This window comes from Hydractinia symbiolongicarpus, chromosome 3, assembly GCF_029227915.1.
Source record: "Hydractinia symbiolongicarpus strain clone_291-10 chromosome 3, HSymV2.1, whole genome shotgun sequence".
NCBI classification, from domain to species: domain Eukaryota; kingdom Metazoa; phylum Cnidaria; class Hydrozoa; order Anthoathecata; family Hydractiniidae; genus Hydractinia; species Hydractinia symbiolongicarpus.
The window spans coordinates 29,456,939-29,482,925 of record NC_079877.1 but is presented as its reverse complement, the minus strand read 5'-3'; the positions used below and the strand labels follow the sequence as shown (position 1 = coordinate 29,482,925).

General features: G+C 31.3%; 1 protein-coding gene across 5 annotated transcripts in view; it reads right to left on the bottom strand.

Moving 5' to 3' along the window:
• LOC130636726 (GRIP and coiled-coil domain-containing protein 2-like) overlaps positions 1-25,987 on the bottom strand; it is a 30,189-nt gene that overhangs the window by 3,084 nt on the left and 1,118 nt on the right. Inside the window, exons 2-30 of one of the 5 annotated variants that reach the window (XM_057446549.1) lie at positions 19,909-20,029; positions 18,351-18,460; positions 18,059-18,181; positions 17,451-17,555; positions 16,480-16,575; positions 16,278-16,376; positions 15,431-15,526; positions 14,704-14,808; positions 13,995-14,057; positions 13,471-13,575; positions 13,276-13,350; positions 12,598-12,678; positions 12,208-12,312; positions 11,721-11,846; positions 11,344-11,439; positions 10,922-11,023; positions 10,513-10,602; positions 8,709-8,792; positions 8,516-8,599; positions 8,214-8,291; positions 5,652-7,991; positions 4,322-4,648; positions 3,774-3,936; positions 3,172-3,398; positions 2,399-2,607; positions 1,659-1,835; positions 1,328-1,430; positions 1,003-1,212; positions 187-234 (exon numbers count right to left, since the gene is read on the bottom strand). In XM_057446549.1, the coding sequence (XP_057302532.1) occupies positions 187-234; positions 1,003-1,212; positions 1,328-1,430; positions 1,659-1,835; positions 2,399-2,607; positions 3,172-3,398; positions 3,774-3,936; positions 4,322-4,648; positions 5,652-7,991; positions 8,214-8,291; positions 8,516-8,599; positions 8,709-8,792; positions 10,513-10,602; positions 10,922-11,023; positions 11,344-11,439; positions 11,721-11,846; positions 12,208-12,312; positions 12,598-12,678; positions 13,276-13,350; positions 13,471-13,575; positions 13,995-14,057; positions 14,704-14,808; positions 15,431-15,526; positions 16,278-16,376; positions 16,480-16,575; positions 17,451-17,555; positions 18,059-18,181; positions 18,351-18,460; positions 19,909-20,029 (5,748 nt within the window). The remainder of the gene's footprint in view (positions 1-186; positions 235-1,002; positions 1,213-1,327; positions 1,431-1,658; positions 1,836-2,398; positions 2,608-3,171; positions 3,399-3,773; positions 3,937-4,321; positions 4,649-5,651; positions 7,992-8,213; positions 8,292-8,515; positions 8,600-8,708; positions 8,793-10,512; positions 10,603-10,921; positions 11,024-11,343; positions 11,440-11,720; positions 11,847-12,207; positions 12,313-12,597; positions 12,679-13,275; positions 13,351-13,470; positions 13,576-13,994; positions 14,058-14,703; positions 14,809-15,430; positions 15,527-16,277; positions 16,377-16,479; positions 16,576-17,450; positions 17,556-18,058; positions 18,182-18,350; positions 18,461-19,908; positions 20,030-25,987) is intronic. The other 4 variants (XM_057446551.1, XM_057446552.1, XM_057446553.1 and 1 more) reach the window with 4 other exon arrangements.

The window sequence follows — 25,987 nt, the reverse complement described above, 5'->3', positions numbered from 1 at the left end:
GCCTTATAGAGACAGAAGAGTAATATTTTGGCTGTCCCTATTCACTTTTGAGTGTTTTCACTCTATTTGGAGTTTCTTTACTCAATTTTGACTTTTTTTACTCAATTTTGAGTTTCTTCACTTGATTTCGAATTTCTTCACTCGATATTACGTAGTGTTAGACCAAAAACAACAAACAATACTTACACGCTGACTTAATGTATCGATTAATTCAAGTTCCTTTTGATCCATTCCCTGCAAAAATAAACACGTATACAAAAGTAAAATTGTCGTTGTTAAACCTCTCAAGACGAAACCTAGGTTCAAATCTCACTAAAAGCTAAAGCGCCTTTAGTTTCTCTAAATTAGCATGTTCTAATGTCAGAAAACAAAGTCCTGGTTGGCAATGTGAAAATTTAAATTATTATTTAACACGAATGTTTACTGATTTTTCGTATAAATTCGCATTTTGTTATGCATGCCGTGTAACCGACACACGAAATCAACCAAAGTAACACTTGGCACATATACTTATGCAAAGATTGTAACAACTCTACTTTGTTCAATTGTCAGCTATTTATCATACTATTTGTGTACAGATCTGGCCAATCACAAGCCAGATAGTGGCGATGTTACGAAATACTATTTTTGCTAGCCTGAAGCAGGGGATAAAATTATTCAAAATATATTTGATTCTTGTGCCCAAGCAACTACACGCACATAGCTTGAATTTGACAGTAGCGTCAAATATTTGACCATTCGCATCAGGGTTTCTAGCACATTTCCCCGTGATTTTTAAAACCTAAACAATATGATACAAGTCTTTTTTGAAAAAGAAGAAGAAAATTTTAAACTTTTCCCTGATACTCCGAATTCCTTTGATTTGCTAGAAACCCTGTGCACGGTTGGTTGTTATACGGAAATAAAACCACTCGTCTGTGTCATAAACAAATATTTCCTGACAATTTGTTATGACGAGTGTTTGATTCCCATCGACAGTTACATCAAAAAAAAAAATCCTACCTCTCCTTCTTGTCTCTCCAACACGGACTTAAAACTAAGTGACATGTGACTTTCACTCTTTGATTCGACTGAATCTTGTTTCTGGAGATCGAGTCTCCGCGGTGGAGTATGACTTCTTGTTTGCTCTTGCAGTTTTTTTAATTCTTCTTTAAGTGAAGAAATCTCTTTTGTGTAATTTTCTTCATCGGCTTTCATCATTTCCGAGTTTTCCTTTAAAACGTTTAAAAGTAATTTAGTTTCCAGGTTTTCTGTCACAATGTAAACAAGACACGAATCAAGGTAAACAAAATTCAAAGTATCCTTTTAAAACAAAAATAAAACTCACTTTTGCAGATCGCAGAAGAGCTTCGTTTTCTTTCGTCAGCAATTTAATTTTGTCCTCATATTCCAATATTTTGGTCGTCTTGTCAATTTTGAATTGTTCGAATCTAAGTAAAACATTTGATTTTAAAACTGAGAAAATACACAAAAAATCTTAACTAGACATTCTCTACATTTTACTTGCTCTAACCGATAAAAACAGGCTGATTTACAGTATTTAGCAGGAGGAACACAAATTGCAGAACGAACTTGAAGGATCCTGTTTATGTTCTTGAGAAAATAATCTAGCGAACGATGCTTAATTAATGAATAAATCAATAAATACAACTATCCACCTTTGTTTCCAGCCTGTTTCTTTCTCTGTAATCTCTTCAACAAATTGTTTATGTCTCGTTTGCAAACGTTCGTATTCTAGTTCCAGCTCCCCATGATCACTTTGCAACACGTTTAACCTTTGAGCCGTCTCTTGAAGCTTTAACTTTAGCTGTTCTGCCATGTCCTCCAAACGTGCTCTAAAATATACGGGGAAATTTCGTGCTTAAAAAAATTCTGATTTTTCCTACGCGGGTCAGTATGATCAGTAAATATTGCATAAAAGTGTCGTGTGTTCTTTAACACGACTTCGGTCTCGCGCAGGGACAAAATACAGGCGTTAATAACAACAATTAGTTAACCTGTAAATAAAATTTCTGCAGGTTCGCCAGTCAACATACTGAATTACTGAAACAGTTGTTATTATACAGATAAGTCGTTAAAAAATGGTGAAAAAATTCCCCAAACGAGTAAAACTAAATAATTAGGTGGAGGAAATACAAGTATGGACACTTGTAGTTTTAGAGAAGAACTGTGTTCTCTTTTTGTTTACCCAGCTTTTTCCCATGACTATTTTGCATTCAAACGACAAATAAATTTACCAATTAACAAGTAAAAGAAACTTTACGAAAAGTTATTTAGTTTAAAGTTATTTTAACAAATTTTTAGCTGTTTCATTGAGCAACAAAAACAAAATTGGGCGAGAAGAGCTCAACTACTTTCCATAAAGAAAAAGGATTCGAAAAAAGGACGAAAAACTCACCTTTCAATATTATCAATCTCTTTTTCAGAATCGACCTTTAACGATTTTTGTTGTTTCAGAACATTGTGTGCGCGAACTTTATAATTTTCATATTCCTCCTGAAGCTCTTTGTACACTCTTTGCGAAGATGATAAGTCACTGTTTACACGTGCAAATTTAACCTCCAAAGTTTGGCGCATTTTTTCGTGTGACTCGTGCGCAGACTTGAGCTAGTAAACAAGACATAGGTATTACACAACATGGGAATTAAAAAAGTAATAGGCTCGATATACCACACCCAATGTTGCTAAGCAACCACATTCCATTCTGCGTTATCTCCGCGGGAAGACGTGGAGTTATTTTCAGCCGAGCAATAAAATAGCTGAATAATAATAAGACCACCACCCCTCACTTCATATACATTAAAACTATGTTACATTGCTTCATAGAGAATTGTACAGCATGCTCTAGAATGCTTGCACTTAGTAAAAAGGCTGACAAATCTGCATTTAAAGTGCTGGGGTGGGTACACCATCTGCAATTTTGATTATATGACGAACTGCAGTCAGGAAAAAGAGTCGACAAAGCGCGCTTGGGTGGGGATTCAAAACTGCAACTTTACAATCAAAAGCTAAAAGTGCTACCACTACACAAGTTTAGCAAGAAATAGTGACAGTTTGAAATTCCAAATAGATTTAACATAAACCCTTTTTACTTCTTGACACTATCAAACATTGCAAAAGAAAGCTAGAGAGTAACACACATTCTTACTCAAAACGGTTAAAGAAACACACCTGTTCCGTCAGAACGTTCTTTTCTTTTAACAAATTGGATACCTCCAACTTAAGTTCGTCAATATTGTGTTTCAACGCTTCTGTTGTACAAAGTAACTCAGCTTGTTCCTTCCCTTTTGATGCGTTTTCCATTTTTCCATCAGCAACTTCTTTTTTCAATTTTACTATGAATTGTTTCAATTTACGATTGCGCTCTTCTTGATCATTTCGGACTTTTTTCAATAAGTCTAGACAACAAAAAGTATTGTATAATGACAGTGTTACATTCACACGACCAGATGAAATAAATGATTCGACTAAAATACTAAAAGAAGACTAATATTATCGTGAAAGATTGAGTGTACATAGAAATTTTCAGGACTGTCAAAGACAATTTTAAACGGTTACTGACAGGTGAAATACAAACCCTGAGATCAAAAGTTCAAAGCGAGCTTGCGACATCTGCAACCTTGACCAAGAGCACAGAACTCGAAAATCACAGGTTTTCATAATTTTTAAAGATCACAGCTTTCAGAGTTTCAGTTCTGTGGCAGAACTGCATGTTATCCCAAATTGCGGAAAGTTTTTAAGATGCAACGTAAAACTCAAAATCCCAGCCTTACCAAGTTCAGTGGTTAAATTATTTTGCTGTTCTTTTAAGTTAGATATAATTTCTTGTGATTCATTTAATAATTTTTCCTTCTCTTGAGATTTTGCTTGCAAATTGTCAATAGTGCGCAAGTAATCTTTTATTTCAAGATTCATCACATTCATCTGTTGTGTTTCCTACAAAATATATAATTTATTTAGCCTTTGATTGTTACAACACAAAATCAATAGTTAGGGTGCATGCATGCATGGGAAGCTAAATTTTGTTGCAAAGACGTTTAAATATAGCGGTTAAGCTTTAGAAGCGTAGACGTATATCTGAGTGTAACACAATATTCAGAGATTGCACTCAAAATACATATTCCCACTTAGTTTTTAGATAAACAAATATTGTAGCTTACTCTTCTAGATAATCAACTTAATCTGTAAATATGAATCTAATTGGTTAGTATATAAATGAAGCAAATAAAAACAAAACAATCACAGCTACTACATACTACTATAGAATCATCATAAAGGTTAATATCACTAAGGTTTCAAAAAACATAAAAGTATAAAATACCTTTTCAGCATGCCCAAGATTCTTTTGGAGGGTTTCATACTCTGTTTTTAGCTTATCGAGCTCTTCATTTTTCAATTTCAGCATTTCTTCGCTCTTCTTTAATTTTTCTTCCATTTCCGTCATAGCTGACTCTAATTTTCCTTTTTCGACATCATTTTCAGCAATCTCCAAAGTCAGATTTTCAATTTTATTTTCATTGGCACTGAAACTAACTGCCATCTGCTCGAGTTTAATATTCAAAACATCCTTCTCTTGATCAACCTTTAACGTTTTCTCCTTTTCAACACTGATTTGCTGTTGCAGGGATTTGATCTCATTCTGCATTTCCTGAAAGAAGAAAGAAAAAAAATTACAGGTCATATTACAACCTTTGGAGGCCTGTGCATGTAGTTAGTCGTGTTCTAGAGTTCTGGCGATAAAGAAAACAACTTGAGATAATATGATATAAGAAAGAAGAGACCAAAAACAAATTTAACAGATGATATTCCTATGTAGTTCACAAGGCTCATTTTTTTAATCTAAAAAATTTAATCCACTTTTGACTACATATGGAAAAGTAACAAATTGCTTTATAAAGAAATTTGTTGAATGCCTAAATATTTACTGATCAGACTAATTTTGACATTATCTTGACATTCTCAATTCACCCACAAAGTCAGCCTATTTTATGCACTAAAAACTTACAAATAAAGTAACACAAATGTAAAATGTCAAAATGTGTAGTGGGATAGCTCTAATTGTCAAAGTATCAAAAATATTTTTTAGTGTTCCTGCTCTGGTCTGAGTTAGGTAGGTTATTAAATAATTCAATAATTTAGATTTATATAATTTTTGCAACACCGCATAGCTGCTTCAAAGTGCTGTATAGAACAAGTTTACATCTTAAAGGTCCCACGTGAATGTTAAAAATGAGCATAAAAAAAAAAAAAAACAACCAAAAATCTAAAAATGTCACTTTTTAACATTTGTTGATAAGTAACTTTGTGCATAATATTGGAAAAAATCTAATGAACAAATCCTGATGTGACATACAACGGATGGACAGACACTAATTCATAAGTCGCTATCGCGTGTGATCAATATACAAAAATGATGGCATCTGAGGTATGGTAAAATGCTATTACAAACACAAAAACCTTTGTAAACCCTATCTTCCTTATGGTATAATCTCCTGTTCTTTATACTATCGTATTTAACCTTTTTAATCATTGAAATAATGGAGCATGAATTTTTAAGAGTTAACACAAAAATAAAAAAATAAAGATCGCACATGCATATAGTATTATTGTATCATGCATATAGTATTATTGTATTGTAAAAATGAACTCACTTCAAACTCTTCTTCGTGTTTCCCACATTCAGTTTTTTGCTGCACAAGCTCGTTTTTCATTGTTTTTCCTTCTTCCAACAACAATTTAACTTGTTCTTCCAAAGTTCGCTTCTCAACTTCATACTGCGTACGTAGACCTTCCAGCTCTTTTTTAGCTTTTATCGCCACATTTCGAAATTTGTTTCCTTTTTCTCCTTTCTCCTTCACAAGCAATTCAAGTTGTTCTGTTGTTTCATATCTTTCCTTTAATTTCTGTTCCAATTCCTCAATTCTGTTTAAGGCCGACTGCAATTCATCCTCTAACTTTTGATAGCTAATTTTATATTGTTCAAATTCTGCAATGACCTTACCGTCATTACCATCATTTTGCTGATTAAGCGACTCTTTCAACGACTGTACTAACTGCTGCTTCTCTTCAACAAGAGCTTCAAAGTGACTACATTGGGCTTCTCTACGATTTAATTCATCTGTTAAACCTTTGTTTTCAGTTTCCATGAGTGATAGATTTTCAGACATTTCCAACAGCTCTTCTTTCATTTTATTATCACTTTCAACAAACTCTCTAGCGTTCTTCTTTATCACTTCATCTTTTTCAGTCAAAGAATCTTCTAACTCTTTGACAGCATCTTGTGCAAAAGACAAAGTTTTAACTAAATCATCGTATTTAGCGCTTCTTTTAGCTAATTCCATCTGAATCTGTTCGGTATGCATGTCACTCTCATTCACTTTCTGCACGTTTTCAGTAATAGAGAGTTGTAGTGACTCAACTTCCATATTCATTCTGTCTATGATAGCTTGCTTCTCGCGCAACTCATTTAAGTAATTCTCCTCAGACGTTTTCATATTGACAGAATCCACTTGTATATCTTTGATGATCTGTTTCAAATTTTTGACCTCCTTTTGAAGGTGACTCATTTTCTCTGTTTTTTCTTCTGTCAATTTATCATCAGCATTATCGCTTGAAATAACGGCATCAGTCTGAGTGAAATTAGAATCAAGATTTAAAATTTCTTGTTCAGTTTGTGTATAACTAGATAAGCAACTGGTGGAAAGATTTTTACTTTCCTTCACCTTTACTTTTTCATTACCCAGTTCATTAACTTCTGCAGTAAGATCTGAAATGAGAATATCCTTGTACTTTATTTCTTCATGTAAGGTTTGCAATTTATTGTTCACCACTGACGACTTCTCCATGTCTTCTTCCAGATTTGCAATGTTTGTTTTTAATTCTTCAATAACAATATTTTTTTGAGTTAAAAGTTCCTGTGTGGAGACAACATTTTGTTCAAATTCAACCTTCTGCTTATTTAACACATCAAATTCGCTACGCAGAGATAAAAAATCATTGTGCACTTGTTCAAAAACTACTTCTTTTTCTTTAATCAATTCATTTTGTTTATGAATACCTTCTTCTGCTTCTTTTAATGTTGCAATCAAAGTATTTTTCTCTGACTGGATTGCTTCTAATTCTTGCTTAAGGCTTTCGTACTCCTTAGTCGTAAACACATCACCTTTCTGTTGCAAAGTATCAATACAATTTTCCAAGTCTAAAATATCATTGCATTGAACTTTCTCCATTACTTTTTTTAAAATTGTTTTATTTAGAGAATTCTCTTCTTCGTTTGCACGAAATTTTACGTTTAATTCACTAAGTTTCGTCTGCAGTTCAGTCTTCAGTGATATGATACGTTCAAAACTTTCTTTAAGATGTGTGTTATCAGTTGACACTTTTTTGTACTCACTATCGTAATATTGTAAGTCCATTTGTAAGCTTTTTATTTCATCACACTGTGCTTTGTTTTTACTGACTAGTTCATTGTACAATTGAAGTTTCTCAGTTAGTTCTTTCACTTCAGACCTTAATAATTCCTTTTGAGAGTCACTGGAATCTACTTGCGTCTCTTCTTTATCATTCAGATTTTCAATGGTTTTTTTTAATAGAACAATCTCTTGAGTTTGTAGGTCGAAAGACTTTTTTACCTCCAGAAGTTTTTGTGAAGTTATTGACAAAGTTTCAACTAGTTTCTTTTTTTCACTCTCCATATTCAGCAATACAGCGGTAGAATTCTCCTTTTCTTGATGCAACACTTCCAATTCTTTTTTTGACGCAGATAACTCTTTATCCAAATGTTCAAACTCATGGTATATATTATCAACTTCTTTATTGTTGGCCGCATTTACCTCGTTTTGCTTTTGTTGTAGCTCTTCAATTTCCTTCCGCAACTGAACAATATACTGCTCTTTCACCTCGACCTCTTGCTTATAGTGATTGCTCTGTTTTCGTAATTCACCTACAGTTTCCTCAAGATGTGTAATTTGAAGATTTAGATCATCAGAGCCCTGCACAGAACAAAAAAATATAAAAGCTGAAAAAGGGTTTGCTGATTATAGCTAGGTTCACGTTTTAAGGATTCAGACCTAAAACAATTTAGCTTAACAACATGCGAAATTTATTTTCTGTTTTTAACATTGAAATTAACAAAAAAACAATGCTAACATGTTCACACGTTTTTTATAAGTAAAAAAAATGTGCAAAAGTGCTATTAAAAATAGGAGTTATACCGTTTCTTTTCCATCTTTTGTATCACTTTCAAGTTTTGCTACCTTTTCTTCAAGGCAATGTACTTCATTCTCCATTCGCTAAGATAAAAATATACATTGGTTGTAACACATTAATTTTTTTAAAAAACATGTAACTAACACTATTAGGAAATAATGAAAGAATGGATGTGCAAGTAAGAATTTCTGTGACAAAAGACTGACATTGAAGTTGCCTTGAAAGAATGTAAATGATTGTTTGTGACTGGTGTTAGAAACTGACAAAAAAAAATTTAAGATAAAGAAAAAAGTTGTTATACACAAACCTCTCTTTCCTGACACTCGAAATCATATTTATTTTGCAAGTCATCATGTGATGTGAAAAGCTCTTCCAGTTCTATTTCCTGGTTCTAAACAAAACACAGACCATCAGATTTTGTAGTTTAGAGTGACTAGGTCAGGAATATTTAAATCCTGTGGTAGTATGTAAAACCAAACGAAAGCATCTTCCAAACTTACATGTTTTTCTTCATTTAACAACTGCAGCTGATTCAACAATTCATCAACACGTGCTTCTAATTTCAATATTGTAGCCTTGGTTTCCTGAATCAAATTAAAGAATTTGGAAATTTGAACACTGTAAACTTGAAATTTACCAACAAGAAGATAAAACTATAACTGAAAATGTAATAATAACAATACTAGCGCATATATATACATTAAAATATTATATAGTTGTAAACATAACACCTCAAAAGGGTGATTGTTTTTCAAACTGTGATTACTCCCAGCATAACATATTCCCAAATGTATTATTATTATTATTATTATTTTTACACACACAAAAACAAAACATTTCTCACATAAAACTTAAACAAGGAGAATTCTTGTGAACAATGAACATAAAATAAAATAAATAACCAAACTCACTGGAGGCCTTTTTCGAAACATATTGTCAGCAACTTTTATTTTGCAACTACTGACGTGTAATAATGTTAATAAACTTCAAACAGCATTCTTTATTACACAAAACATATTTTTACTCAAAAAGAGGATGTGTAACAAAAAGTTTCTATGACAACTCAATCACACATTTTTATCAATTCACTAACTATTACCACATGTTCCTACTGCCATTAACTTTAAATTACCTCATTAATATAATAAGCAATAAAACTTCATGCCACTAAAACGTAAACAAAGATGGTAGAAAGTATGCCATGTGGAGCTGTGGAAATTCATATAAAAAAATGTCACACAAAATACATCACAATAACATGTTTTTTCATGTAAGCTCATCTTATCTTATAAAAAAAAATTCACTTGAGATTATCATTTTTTTGTTTGTTTTAGAAAATAATAAAAACCCTCGTCTTTTAATCTCCAGCTCTGTTTACTTAAACTTTGATGAGTTTTCTAACAAAATATTTTATTCTGATGTCCTTAATAAATAATGAAGTCTCTGAGGTAGTAATGATATATCTTAGCTTATAATATAAGCATTATGACAAGAATAACAAAAACTTAACATGACTTTTATAGCAAAAAAAGTGTTTTTATATGTTCAAGTAAAGTATTTCTAACTGTTTGTTTTTATGCTTGTTTCTAAGAACAATGTTTACATAACACAAAGATGCAATTTATGTTGTTATTTCATGCTGCACAAATAAACACAACAATAACGAATACATGTAGAAATAAAAAAGAGGTACAAAGTTTTGTGTAGAACAAAATTATACCTAACATTATGAAGCTTAGTTTAGGGAAGGTTATGTAAATTTTTTACTTTAAATTATTAAACAGTCAAATCAAAGAAAAAGTAAAACAAACCTAAAAATTCTAAAACTAGGCACCTTTGGTAACAAACCCTCACCCCAACCCTTATTAAAACACGTATTTTACCACACCACTAAAAAGTCTAAGCTGAGGATGTTTGAAAAATGTACAATCTGACATAGTTAGCTGCTTACAAACTAATTTTAGACACAAAATTTTGTTTTTCAATGTGTAGCAACTTGTTGTACCATTAGACTACCAGGGCTACTTTTTAAAAAGGAGCAAATACTTGTATTGGAATATGCTGTGTTTATTTCAGAAACTAAAATCATTTGGGAAAGGTGATTACGTCATCAGTTGGTTCAGAATAATATTACATAAGGATAACAATAAAAGCACATGCAAGTGGAGTAAAATTGTAATTCTATAATCAACAGTAGAACCATGTATGTTAAAAAAAGGGTTAAAAACAGAATCTTAGCGAAAATCTCTGCCAGGAGTACTTTAAAAATGTGGGGTTACTTTAGCTAATGAAACATAGCAATACCTCTGATTCGTCTGTATTCTGTGTACTTTTATCGACAGTCTTCAAAGTTTTTGATGGCGATGATTTTTGATGTGCTGCTGCCCTCTTATTCTACAACATTTAATCAAATTTGTCACTAATTTTGTTATTTTGCAGATAGATAGAACTGAAAAATAGGTGTGGATAATTTTCTGCTGTAACAAATACTAGCTTATCCTTTAAAAAAAGAATTGAAAAAAGGGCTACCTTAAGACATAATATTTATATGAAACACATACAAAAAAAGAAACAGGCAATATTACCACCCTCTCTGGTTTTACTTAGAACAAAGGTAAAGAAGTCTAAACACAACAGATGGTATTTTTTTTACCAAATTTACTCCATAAAACCCAACAAAATTACTTCACCAATTTTAATTACAAAAACAAACCTTTAATTTTGACAATTTTTTCTTCTCGTCTTCATGTTGTCTTATTTTTACTTGAAGTTTTTCTTTTTCTTGTGCTGTGTGATCTGTACTTTTCTTTAATTTCTACAAAACATTTGATTTTTCATTATAAAAATGAAGTACAATTTTATCTTGAAGGAAAGAAAAATAGAAGGAGAAATAACTCTTTTAAGAGTGTTTAAAATGTATTTAACATATGTAAATGAATTGTTTAAAAGTCAGGTATGTTCTTGATATAGGACGTAAAACATTGTATTTAAAAAGTTTCATAAAAACTTTTAAAACATATTTTGTTGTTTTCATATGCTGGATAATCCTTACAAAGAAAAAAAAAACAGCAAGGGACTAAGAAACAAGGTCAATTTTCAAGTCTGACAGACAAAGCAAAAAAAAAGTCACTAAACCTCTTTCATAGATTTCAGATCTGCATCAAGGACTGAATGTTGCGAAACTATATTTTCTTTTTCAATTTGCAATGAATGCAAATCTTCTTCAAGTTTCTAAACAAAAAAGATGGAGGTAACTTCTTTACTTCTTCTCTACTAGAATGTATGTATCACAAGGAGTTAATATAAACTCTTGGAAAAAAGATGCTTTTGGGTAGCATCTCTTTTACGCTTATTACAATGATTTAAGCAGGAAAAAAGAGTTTATGAATGATTCCAAATTTGACTCCAAATTTTACACCCTTATAGTTCTTAGCACATTAAGCGTTAGTACATTTAAACTAACAGCAATTAATACTAAGACAAATTGTTAGTTAAAAGATAATTATAATTACTTTGCATTTTTCTATTAAGTTTTCGTTTTCAAGATTCATTTTTTCTTTTTCTTCAATCTGGTTATTTTTCCAAACTGTCAACTCATCAATTTCAAAGCTTAAACTTTCAAAATCTTTTTTAACATTCTATAAAAAAAGATGGAAATTACTAAACACCTATAAACAATTTTCACAAAGATAAAAATCACGGCTAAAAAAAAACCAAAATCCTATCTTAATTACTTTACAGAACACAATTTTGAATACACTAATGGTAGTAGTAGATTCTAATACAATTACAAAAAAATTCAAATTTTAACATAGCATCTGAACACTATCAACATTATTATATTCTGCCTCGAACTTTGAAGTCCAACCTCCTTTTTGTCACTCTAACTGAAGTGCTCTCGTAAGGCAAACTTTATTATTTAAGTCAATTAACAATATCATATACGTTTCTGTATCTGGTTATAGCACCTACTGAAAGTGTTTTGAGTGTTACTTTTACCTCGTATCGTTCATGGATCTCAGTGTTGTTTTCTCGAAATATATCATTACTTTTTTGAAATTCAGAATTTTCACTCTCCAGTACAGATAACTGATTTTCCAGCTCCTAAAGAAAACATGGTAATAAAAAACAAAACAAAAAAGGAAATTTGCTGATTTGCTTGGAATCCATATGTTTTCTGCAAATCATGCTAAATCAATGTTAGTTTAGGCCAAAATGTCATAATATTTAGTAAGACATGTTTCTCTCTTTTAAACTATATACATTTAGCAAAAGAATTCGTAATTTAAAATAACACTTGATGCATGCATAAAGGGCAGTAATTCAGGTGTTAACACAAATAACAATGTTGAAGAAGTTTTTACTAAATGACATAACTTCACCATATACCTTTACAAGATCAACTTTAGCAAGAACCTCTTTTTCGAGTTCATCTTCTCTTGGTGACTTGCCTTTTCCCCTAGTTTTTTGCTGTAAGAAAATAATTCTTGTTAAAAAATTGTTAACAAAGCAATACAAAGGCTGAGGGTAATGTGTTATTGCAATGGCACCTATATAGGTGAAACATTGAGACATCTTAAAATTAAGATGAGTTGTTGTCATCACAATCGGCTATAAAGGACCATCTTAAACAATGAACAACCACGTTCAGTCTCTAAACGATTTCAACATTCTTGCTCACTTAAGTATCTGTTTTGCACTTGAAGTCAAAAAGAGTCTTCTCATTCAACGTAATATTTCAGTATTGAATATATTAATATTAGATCAGCGTTTTATATTAAATGTATGGAAACTTATTAACATATATATTACGCTGTAAATTAGTAGTACAATACAGAAGATTAATAATGAGTGTACTGAATACCCGAATCGTTGTCAAAATGTTGTTTTTACTTCTTAAAGAGAACAATTTTAGGTCTACATGGTAAGGCTATCACAATTTAAAAGCTACACTCATACCTATACAAGTGTAATTAATTTTTCATTGTAAAATAAAAAAATAAACATATGTGACAGGTTATGAGTTTTAGTCAACAACAACATACTCTTAATAAAATACCTGATTACCTGATTTTTCTTTTGTAGTTTCTTCGAAATTTCATCTCTTTCACTAACAATGATATTGAGTTGCTTTTTAAGCTCCTGAAAGAAAAATACGTTCACTTAACAAATTAGTGCATGTTGCCTTATTATTGTCAAGAAATACACAATAAAAATCTGATACAAATTTCCGTGTTTTGATGTAAAATTATGTCCACATACTTCTTCCATTTGTGTTGCTCTCTCAAGTTTTGTTTTCATGTTCCGTAGAGTTTTTGTTTGCTTGTCTTTGTCAGCTTTTATTTTTTGCAACTCTTCATCAAGCTCCTAAATGAAAATGGATATCTTCTATTGAACAATTGATTGGATGAATGTTTCTATAAATTTAGGACTTTCGTTATTTTATGGCTTGCAACAACATGAGATGATATGATTATTCAAATATTTCACAAAAATTGTAAGTTTGCTTTACTGAGAATTTATTAAATCGAAATACTTCAGTATCACTAAAGGTAGCACTTCAGTATCTCAAATGAAAATGTCCTTATTGAGAAATGCTTGAAAGGTATTATAACATCTTAAAATCTAATGTCAGTCTGTACCAATTTTTACAAGCTTGGTATATATATTCTCATTTTGGAGGTAATAGATAGCATATGCAAATTATATAAGTATAAAATAAATAATCTAATAAAAAAGGTAAATTGTTTTCTAAAAAAGTCACTGTACAGTATGTGTGGCAGTACCTTTGTGTAAAATGCGTTTTCGTTTCTTTCCGTCACAACCATGTCAACGTAAGCATTAAGTTCCTGTTCAAAATAATTCATGATAAGTTTAAATACTAATAACTTTAACCATTTCTATATTGCCTGTTACCCCCAAATAATTATTATATTTTTACAGTTGTGCAAACAAAGTACAGATAAAAACATGCAAAGAGTAGCCAAAGCTAATTTCCTGGATTGTAACATGGATGCGCAAAAGTAGTCAGAAGTATTACACTGTTAGTCATTTGTTAGTAAGATAATACTTTCTAATGCATAGGTATTTGCATGTATTCTATAATACATATATATTAATACTATTTACAGGGTTGTCATGAAAAATGAACAAAAAAAAATACATGACTTTTCTACCATTTTGTAATAATTTTTATAAAAAATTTTATGACTACAACGTCTAGTAGTAAAAATGTTAGAAATTGAATTATTATTGTTTTAATGTGCATACCATGAAATATGACACATATACTAAAAATGTAAACAAGCAATTCTCAAAATGCGAAAAAGAACCCTGATGGTAAAAAATCACAGCTATTCTCAAAAATAGGTGTTTTTATTACTTTTTTCACTACAACGCATTTCCAGGATTTCAGAAATTACCATGAATTGTGGCAACCCTGTGTTGAAAATAAGTTGTTTTCATGTTATACAGATTTTTAGTATAACACAGTACCTTAATTTTGTCGTTCGAAGCATATAAAGATGATGTCAATTCCGCGTTAGCTTCTCGAAGAGAGTCAATCTCTAGCAAATCTGCTTTCTTCTGTCTTTGGTGCTCCTACAAAATTATCAATATTCACTTTATAACAAGCAATTTAGATGAAAAAGGGAAAGAACTAAAAAGAGTTTTATCAATACGTGATTTCGGATTTAGAATATCATCTCTAATTTTTTACAAAGGTGGGGCAAGTTCGACTTTATAGTGAAGCCTACAAAAAGTGCTGGAATTCAGAGGCTTTTTGCATTTGCATTTTCTCAGGGTATTTTGCTTATGTTTATGTGTAGTCCCATATGTGAAATCCAAAGGGATTTTGAAATTTGCAATACTAAGTCCAGGGGTTTAGGATTTAATACCACTGCACAAATGTACACAAAAAATGGGCAAGACAGGTAATAAATAGGTAATTAATATTTCAAAATAGCCTCTTTTTGGCACTTTTTGTATTCTTCTATACCAAGAACAGAAGGTTCCAACCGCAATAGAAAACTATAAATGGTATCCTTATTCTAAAATCGCGTATTAAAGCTGGTACAGTTAAAAAGATTGAGTTAATAAAATTTACAATTAAGCAACTATATGTTGATAACAAGATCAACATAGTGATATCAACAACATGCTGTTAAAAGTGCTAAAAAAAAAGTTGTAAGATGTATGGGAGAGTGTGTATGCTTTACTGTACCGCAATATCTTTACGTAATATTTTCATATCTTTATCAAGAATCACCATGCGTTCAGACTTTGATTTGCTTTCCTCCTCAGCTGAAACTTTTGCCTCCTAAGAAAGCATTTTCATTTGCATTATAGCCACAAGTCATATACAAAAGCAGCAGTTTTAGTTGATAAATGTTTCTGTGAGGCCATTTTTGAGAAATCTTATTTATTTAATTAAACCTTTGTGCATGTTTACAATTATAATACAGGTTTGTTTGGAGACCTGTATTTATACATGAAACAAACTTGGCTGCAGTATGTAGCAAATATTTATGTTATATAAGGCCTTAATTAACTTAGATAAACTCATAGCAAATCTTGGGTTGTCATAATCCCAGCTAGTCAAGGGCTGATTCAGGTTAAGTTGCAGTAGCCCCTGACAAATTTTTTATATGATAATCAGCTGTCTTGTTGTATTGCTGACATGTGTTTGGATGTTATGTTTACACAGAGAGTTGTTTGTTAAAGTATGCAAAAATATAAAAACTAAAGTACGCATTGTTTTATTTTCTGCACATGGGAGTGTTTCTTCATAAATCCTGAAATATTCTAAGAGAAATAATTAAATTATTTTCTTTTTATTTTGGGCGTCAAAATTATAAAGTCCCCAAAATCATCAACCCCTGCAAGTAAAATTTTTTGGACGGTTAGTGAGCAGTTATCTTTTCCTAATTCAGTTTACGGCAGTTTAAATGGATAACATAACCACATGATGTTGAAACACCCAACCTTCGTTTACAGAAATCAATTGCAGTAAACAACCTATATAGAAGATTAAAAACCAACAACAACAACAAAATTCATTATCGGTATACCTTGTTAAATCTATTCTCTTTGATTAGTTCGTCATACTTTTCTTTTAACTTATGGTACTTCAGATTAACTGTACTTGTATTCAATTGATGCTCTAGTTCCTGTTAAGAATAATACATGCAAAATCAACTTCAAATTTAAATCATCAATGACATGTTTGCATTGCGAAAATTTTATGTATACAAGTTTTTGAATCACCCTTACCTTGACTTTCTCACGAAACACTTGATTTTCCTTCAGCAAGACACTAGAGTCTTTCTCTTGTATTTCTGTTGCAGTATTTAATGCTATACGGCATTCCTATTAATAAGGAGAAAATTGCAACATTTTTTTTCAGATGAAGATCATTCAAGATGTGGAACCTGACCTTATGTCAATTTTCCTTATGTCTATATAATTTAATGAGCTATTTTTATACTGTCTTTCCATATAAATATGGACTATCTCTGTTTTCAGAGATACGTTTTTTACATGTAGGCATATATATATTCTAACAAATAGAATCTGACAGAAAATTTTTGGAAGGCTAAATATTGTTTTTTGTTACAGCCTGAGTAGGTCTTAATTGTTCCATACCATTTTCATTTTTAGACTATTTTGTGAAGAACCAAAAAAGAGGCATACTTTTTATCATGAGTACATTTGCATAAAAAAAATTAAAAAAATAAAAAAACAAAAAGATGTGCAAAATTTCCCATGCACACCAATTTGTTTTATCTTAAAGTTTTTAATACATTTATCAAAAATTAATGAAAACTTAAAAAGGTTTATATCAGTGGATATTACCTTAAAATTATCTAATCACAAATGCAAGACTTGTTTACAAGTTACTCTTTGCTCTCTACTCGATGCTTGATAAAAAAATTTTTTGTGATGTACATATGCTTTAAAAGTATGTAGTGGGTTGCAGGGCAAAAATTTATGGAACAAGTTTTGTCTTTTTCCTGCTAATTTACTTCCATTTATATACATTTAAGGACAAATCCACGACAGCCATCTTTTGCAATTGGTTTTTCGTTCCATAATAGAGATTTTTAATCACCTTTGTTATTGATAGTTTCAGAGACTGCACATTAGACGAGATGTGTTCTTACAATGGTATGTTTTTGTCCCTTAATGTAATTCATGTGAATTTTTAGTTGACTGTTTTATCTTTATTTTCCTCCAACTCTTACCTCTGCTTCTTTTTTAGCTGATTTATACTCCTCTTGTATTGCTTCTAATGTTGCTTCAAGGGTCTCTTTTTCCTGTAACACTTTGTCAAGTTCATCTTCGAATGTCTATAATAAGAATAAGAATTATTAAAACACTACAAAATGAGGACACAATGGGAAAGCATGAAACTTCAATTCATTAGTAACAGTAAAAAATTACTGTTTATTATCATCTATATATCATTTTAAAATCAATTTTTATGGAGGATAAGAATCAAAATTTTTTAAGGAGACATATAACAAGACCTATTTACTTTTATGTACTAATAAATAAGCTGGTCCAGTGTAACTGACATCCCTAAAATATCTTCCTAACATTAAATTATACTCTATCTTTATAATGTATTTTCCAAAATTTATTTTCACATATTAATAAACAGCACCTAAATAACCTCAATCTTGTGAAGGAGGAGGAGGTGGATGAAACAAGTGGATGGGCCATTAGTGTTTAAATGTTATGCTAACAGTTATATTGTATTACTTAATTTTAAAATATTAAATATTATTATCATGTGACTTTTATAAAAGAAACAGATGTAATTGTTTTAACTAATCTCATTGAAACATGCCTGGATTGTTTCATCATGATCACGCTTCATCTCCTCTATTTCCACCTGAAGATCATCGTTCTCTGCAAGCATTTCTTTACCAAGCTGAGCTGCAAGCTCTAACTCTTTATCTTTCTTAACAATCTTAATGGAAAGTTAGTTTTTTTTAGGAAAGTTACTAAATGCCACTATTGATATTAGAAGGGAATTAACTTTTATGTAAGTGGGTAATTTTAGCGTATTTTATTATTAATAATAAAACGGCAATACAGTTGTCTTGGTTGTGAAATAAATTGTAATAATAAGAATATACCTTATCCTTTTTCTCAAATTCTGCAGACACGCCACGAGAAATCCATTCTTTTTTTTCTTTCTCAAGGCGTATAACTTCTTCTTTCTCACTTGTCAAAGAAGTATTAAGATCTAAAACAAGTAAAAGACAACTATTGACATTAAAGTGTTAACTAAATATTCAGATAAAGTTGAATTTAAACTCACTAGTTTAAGGAGTTGACTCCTTAGACTAGTTGGGGATCGATTTCTAACATGATGGATGGATGGTTGAGTTGTCTGAGCTTAGGTATTCGTTTTAGCTTAGATATATTTTTATTAAAAAACTTTTGATGATCTTTCCAATCAAAGAATATACGGGATATATATACGGGATATATGTTTTTAAGTAAGGTAGTTTCTATATTTTGAATCAGCATGTATGACGCAACCAGTATTGTAAATGCTTTACCAATAAGACATTCAAGTTCAAATTTATACCAACACTATGTATATCTGTCGTAATTTTAAAGCAATGTGAAGGCAAAGGCAATTTAATTAGTTGTTCTATAGGCCCAACCAATCATATTTTTCTAAAAAACTGCTTTCTTAAGATCTTTGAAAGGGAACCAGAGGTATAAAATGATGTTGGACTTATATTATAAAGCTTTAAAAGTTGATTAACAAGTATTTTTAAATTTTTCAAAAAGCCTATTTATAAAGATATTTGCATTTAAAGAATTTCAAATTTAATTATGCTGCATAAATTATGATGTCATATTTAAGTAATAGCAAATTTTGACATTTTCTTTCATCAGTAATTTTAGACCTATTAAGGGATGTGCATTCAAACTTTATCTATGCATAGATATTATAAAGGTGAATTGATTAACATAAAATTATTTCGCTTTCGTTATTCACAAAGATTATTTCAAGTTTTGCACTTTTAACTAACTAATTAATTTTTTTATATATTTCCCTCATCTTTTAAGGTTCCAAAGTATTTGGACACAAGGAAAATTTAGGTACAATCAAGGTAAATGTAGAAAATAGCATTTCCAAACATTTAAACTTATTGGGATGTAAGTGTTTAAGAGGCTGCAAATATAATTTACGCCAAAAATAACAATTAGGCCACACAATTCCATTACTGGTACTCTTTTTTTTATGTAAAAATTCGTTATTACCACCTTATATATCACTGCATGCAACTGAGATAATACACTACATAAATCCACAGCATGGCTATATTATCATAACTATGGGTCAACTTATCTGATGGATAGTGGGTATGCAGATTTTTTCAGAAAGATTTTGGTACATGCGAAGCAAAAACCAAGTGATTTAGGTATGCCTTGTGTGCTACATTGGTCAATGTTTTATAAAATTTGACATTTTGCATGTGCTATCAAAACATGCTAAATCAATTTGCTTGTGATATGACACACCTTTTTATGAAAAAGTCTGTTATGCAATGCTGTGATATATGGACTTAATACACATTAAGCACACATGAACTATAATTGATGACAGTGTTTTATTTACAAATATTCAATAATAATAACAATAAATAAAGAATATTTTTAATTTATATATTATACCTTCAACTTTCTTTTTCAATTCTTTTGAGGCAAGCGCTTGTTTCTTGATAAACTTAAGAAGTTCTTCCTTCGGCAGACTATCCAATTTTCCACTGACTCGAGTTGGTGTTGAAGTCCCCTCCTACAAAAATTATGTAACTTAACTCAATAATATACCAAGTACTTTTTACATTTAATGACTATTATATCTTTATAAGCAAGTATGGACAAATGCAGAAAAAAGCTGATTATTATGTCAATTTCACAATCTTTTAGTGGTATTTTATTTTTTATCTGCTAGATGAACATTTTCCATTGTAAATTCCAATCGACTTTTCCAATCAATCATCTATTTTTCCCAATGACTAATGATTAAAGCCTAACTGATGCAATATTTTTACTCAGACAGCTTCAGGAAAAGTATTTAGGAAAGAGAAAGAATCTCTAATTTGCCTTTGCAGATTTAGAGAAAGCTTTTGATAGAGTACCATGTAAAGTTATTTGGTGGGCTATGAGAAAATTAGGTGTGGATGAGTGGCTAGTTTACAATGGTACAGTCTATATACAGCAATGCTAAAAGTCGTGTCAGGATTAACGATTCACTTAGTGATGAATTTAGTGTAAATGTTGGTGTACATCAGGGTTCTGCACTTAGTCCTTTGTTGTTTTTTCTAGTCTTAGAAGCGCTGTCGATGGAGTTCAGAACAGGTTGTCCATGGGAGTTATTGTATGCAGATGATTTGGTTCTCATAGCAGAGTCGATGGAAGAATTAGTTGAAAAGTTTGAGAAGTGGAAGAAAAGACTAGAAGAGAAAGGGCTAAGGGTGAACACAGCAAAGTCTAAAGTCATGATTAGTAGCATTGCAGTCAAGTGTGACCTTGTAGTTGGAAAGTGGCCTTGTGGAGTTTGCAGGAAAATGGTTTGTAGGAACTCAATTTTTTTTCAGACTTGCAAGCATCGGGTACATAAGAAGTGGAGTAGTATTGGTGGAAGGTTAAGAGCTGACATTCAGTTTATATGTAAGCGTTGCAAAGGTGGGATTATAGAGAATGAAGTATGAAGATAGTTGAGAACTTCTGTTACTTTGTGATATGTTGGGCAGTGAAGGGGGTGTTGGAAGAAGTGTTACTTGTAGGATAGGTTCTGCTTGGAAAAAGTTCAGAGAGTTACTTCCTTTGTTGACTAGCAGAGTCTTGGTAATTATATTTATGTCTTACTCAGCAATGTCAGTTGATATTTTTTCATTATGTATAGATAGACAAGTAGGGGACATTTAAGCTTGTAAAGCCTTAAGCTTGTAAAGTCCTAGTCTAAACTATATCTTATGATTTATTAAAAATTTTTTTAGGATTTGATGTAAACCTTCAAAGTTGTGGGTTTTTAAAACATATCACAAAATAAAACAATTTTTAATATAGTATAATTGGTTGCACAGTTTTAAGTGTCCTCTTCTCATAAAAAGGATTAAAATCACAAAATGTCCATAGCAGTTAGAGAAAACTGCTTAAAGTGTAAATGTTTCCATGTCATATGTAGAGATGCAATTTTTTATTCATTCTGCATAACTCTCTTTAATTATTATACAGATTATATATATTTGAGGAATTTTAAACTTTGAGAACACTATTGAAAACACTAAAAGATAAAGAAGATTTTTCTTCATTTTATCCCTCTTAACAATAATATTTTTGATTCTTTTTTTAAAAATATCAGGAAATTATGCCAAAGAATCAAAATTAAAAAAAATATATATTTTTTTTTAAAAAATGACTCTGAAGGGGGTTACCGTATCCTTAACAGGAGAAATCAGAAACGGGGGTCTTTAGTGAGCGCTGCACAGTTTTGGACAATGAGTTTAATTTGGTTCTGTATAATACCCCTTGCAGTACAACTTAACAGTACCAAATATACTGGCCAAGAATTTTATTTCCTTGTTTATTTGATCCCAAAAAAACAAAGTATTTGAGAAAATCATTTCAGGTACAAAAGGAATGTACCAAATATCCTGACCAAGAATTTTATTTCCTTGTTTATTTGATCCAAAAAAAACAAAGTATTTGAGAAAATCTTTTAAGGTACAAAAGAAATGAAACATTGAAAAGTAACAGAAATTCAAAAACTTCCACTTTAAACCTGATGGATTTTGCTATTGTGTACTCACATTTTGAAAAATACCGTGATTGTGAGATCTTGCGTTTGGGGATTTTCCAAAATTACGCATTTCGATTAGTAATTCATGATCCATAATTTTTTCACAGTGAGAACAATAATTTTTGTGATTTTGTTATGCTAAATTTAGTTTGTGTTTTACTGAATGTAGCTTGCACATTAAACATATTTATAGTTACTTTAAGAAGATATACATAAATATATTGTCTAAGACTTTATGAAATGCAGCTAACTAGCTTTTTAGTGAGGGCCACTATGTAATTTCGTGTGCACATGTGTGTTAAAAGTGATTTTTTGATTTAAAGTTGTTCCTTAGGTCCCAAATTACCAAAAAAATATGGGTGGCAAAATGTTTTGTCTCATCGGACCAAATTAGATGACGTCATCACTTTTACAGTCAGCAAAAAAATAATTTCACATTTATATGTCATATTATATATCGTTGGAAAGAGGAGATCGAGTAGATCAAAAAAAATGCAAGAACCATGTCTTCAAAACGTAACGTTCGAAAGATATTACTATTCAAACTTTGTACAAATTACAGACCGGTAATTTACTGACCCAGCACAAAAATGACTATAACCTGCTCAATAGCGAAGTTTTTTTGTTGAATTTTAGTATGGTATTGGGTCACCCTAATGTCTTTCTGTTTGATCAAAATTTATTGTTCAAATCACTTCAAGGGATAATTTACAGACCAGTAATTTACAGACCAAAGCACGTGTTTAGTTGTTTACTTTCTTTCTGGGAATTTCACAAAGTTAAAAAAATTGCTGAAAATAATGACAAAAAACAACTTCAGCAATGCTTGTACAATGTTTCATTCACTCATCATCACTAGAACTATATTCATCTGACTCGGATTCATCGCTTGCGCCACCACTGTTTTGACACGTCGTACATTTACACATGTCAGTGCACAAAAAAACATTTTTACGGCATTTACATCGGTTGTAACCAGTGAATTATAAGCAGCCCAAGTTGGCAAGCTTCCAATTCTTTCGTCATCCACTGTCTGATAGAATGACCATGCTAGATCTTCTTTGATATAGTGCTTAGCTTTGAGATTGCCTAATATTTCGAACTTTGGGAACTTTTCATCAGGAAGAATTGGTTTCTCACATGACAATGTTCGGTTGAATTGATTATGGATGAATTTCATTTTTGTATCACTATGGCGTGGAATTTCAAGATGTTCGATGCTCTTTATACCCTTTTAAAAAAGTATTTGACCAGTTCCATGAAATTCATTTTTACCATCTGGAGTGTCATTTTTGAAATCAGTATTATCAACTGCAAAGTGAATTGGCACTCTTTTTTTGATATTTGGGGGAACATATATCCCGTCATTTTCTTTCATTTTCTCTGAAACTGCATTAGCTAATTCTGTTTCAATTTTCACGATTTTATCGTAGCTAACAGTTAAGTTAAGATCAGAATAAACAATCTAACACCTTTTTACTCCTAGTCTCTTTATAGATATGAAGACCTAATCCGACCGTGAAGGGTGTTTCACAATTATTTCTGAATCCTCCATCACTGGTTCCTATTTTTGGCTTGTGGTTGCTTTGCCTATTTGTTTTCAAACAATTAATAATGACTTGACATATGTTACTAACACAGTTGTCGATCGAAGATGCTCTTCTGTTTGAAGTGTCAATGCTTTTTCTTGGACCAATTATCAACCATCTGATGAGTGACTGCAACAACTTTGGTACAACAAATCCGTCATAACTGCCATTAAATTGCCATGGTTGTTGTTTGAGAAGTTGTTCACGCACTAGTTTTGCGCACTCGAATATTGTAGCGACATCATCTACGGGGTTTTGAAAGTTCAACTCGATTGCTTTTGATTACGTCTGGGTTGTACAAATTCTTTCTGATTCTGTTCTTGATGGAGGTCCTCAATATTTTCTGTTAACAAGTGCTTTAAATATCGCTTGTAATTGATTTGGTTGCTTTCGGAGTTTCCCATTAAGTTGTTGTATGTATAGTTAACATCGTTCATACTTATTACGTTGTCGTGTGATTCCCCCAATAAATGTTTGATTATGTTAATTATTTCAACATCTGCAAGTGCGCGGTCTGTATCTTCCATATTTTGTAGCTGTGATATGTCTTGATGTAATGCTAAAGCCTCTCTCTGAACCTTCACCCAACATGCTAAATGATATTGGGCATCATTTGCTATAGCATCAGCGTTAGGAATATTGTTCATACGGATGAAAAATGATTTATTTGCTATAAGTTTCGAGACCTCCAGCATCTTTGTTGCTACCGTCTTAGACATAACTTTATGTATCTTTCCTCCCCTTTCTTGACAAATAATGCAAAGGTGTTTTTGAAACATAATTCCACTTGAGCGCAATGTTTTTTTTTCATTTTGTTTCACAGATACAACAAATGATGGGCTAAAACTGTCTGAAGACTCTTTTGATACTGGCCGTTTCTTTAACCTGTCTATCTCTGTTTTATTTGTGGCCATTTTGTAACAATCAGAACGGTATGAAGACTTTCCTTCAACAAGCTGTACAATATCATATGACTTCAGTTTTTCCCAACAATCTAGATACTTCGAATCACCACAACTAACTCTTTCCTCCAGACATGATAAACTTTTTCAAATACTGCTCTTTTGGGTTGCCAACATTCTAAACAAAATACGACATCTTGGTCAAAGTATCAAACAAAAATCTTTCTCTCAAAACTCTCAGAACTCAGAACAGGAATGGGAAAAAATGTTTAAGTAAGGCGGTACCTTTTTTGATGTATCTTTCTGACACACTATACATTTCCCAAAATCCAGCACATTTATTGTTTTTACACAGTTAACATCCATTTTAATTCGGTCTATTCATTTTATTATTATGCATGTATGTCTATACTATAAACTTCACATTACACTTCACTAACACTTCGAAATTAAACAGTCTAGCTATGAAATTGAACAATAGAATGTTTTCTAGAAATAGAACATTCGAATTCTATGTCTATGTCTATGAAATCGAACAATTATAAAACAAAACTAGTTATTATACTGATACTAATACATACAAAATGTCTAAGTGAAATTCGCTACTTGCTTTTCAAAACTAAAGTAAACAACTAAAAACGTGCTTTGGTCTGTAAATTACTGGTCTGTAAATTATCCCTTGAAGTGATTTGAACAATAAATTTTGTTCAAACAGAAAGACATTAAGGTGACCCAATACCATACTAAAATTCAACAAAAAAAATTCGCTATTGAGCAGGTTATAGTCATTTTTGTGCTGGGTCAGTAAATTACCGGTCTGTAATTTGTACAAAGTTTGAATAGTAATATCTTTCGAACGTTACGTTTTGAAGACATGGTTCTTACATTTTTTTTGATCCACTCGATCTCCTCTTTCCAACGATATATAATATGACATATAAATGTGAAATTATTTTTTTGCTGACTGTAAAAGTGATGACGTCATCTAATTTGGTCCGATGGGACAAAACATTTTGCCACCCATATTTTTGTGGTAATTTGGGACCTAAGGAACAACTTTAAATCAAAAAATCACTTTTAACACACATGTGCACACGAAGCTTTATATCAGAACATAGCAGCCCTCACTATTTAGCTAAAGAAAACTTTGTGAAACAGAAATTGTTTCAGACTTTGAAAACTGTTTCTCTGTTTGGCTGGGGGGGGGGGGGGGGGTAAATTTAATTTGAACACCAGTAGTAAGAGAACCCCTGAAGTACACCCCAGTTCCATATAATATTTTCAAATTTATTAGTATAGGGAATTCTAGCTTTCTATTGGCAGTCTAATCGATATCCATAACTGCATATGTTTTGAATATATTCACTTTTGGATAAAATGAGTGCAATACAAATCTGTTATACTTGATTTTCTAAAAGCGTACCTTAAAGCAAAAAAACGTACCTAATACAAATCTT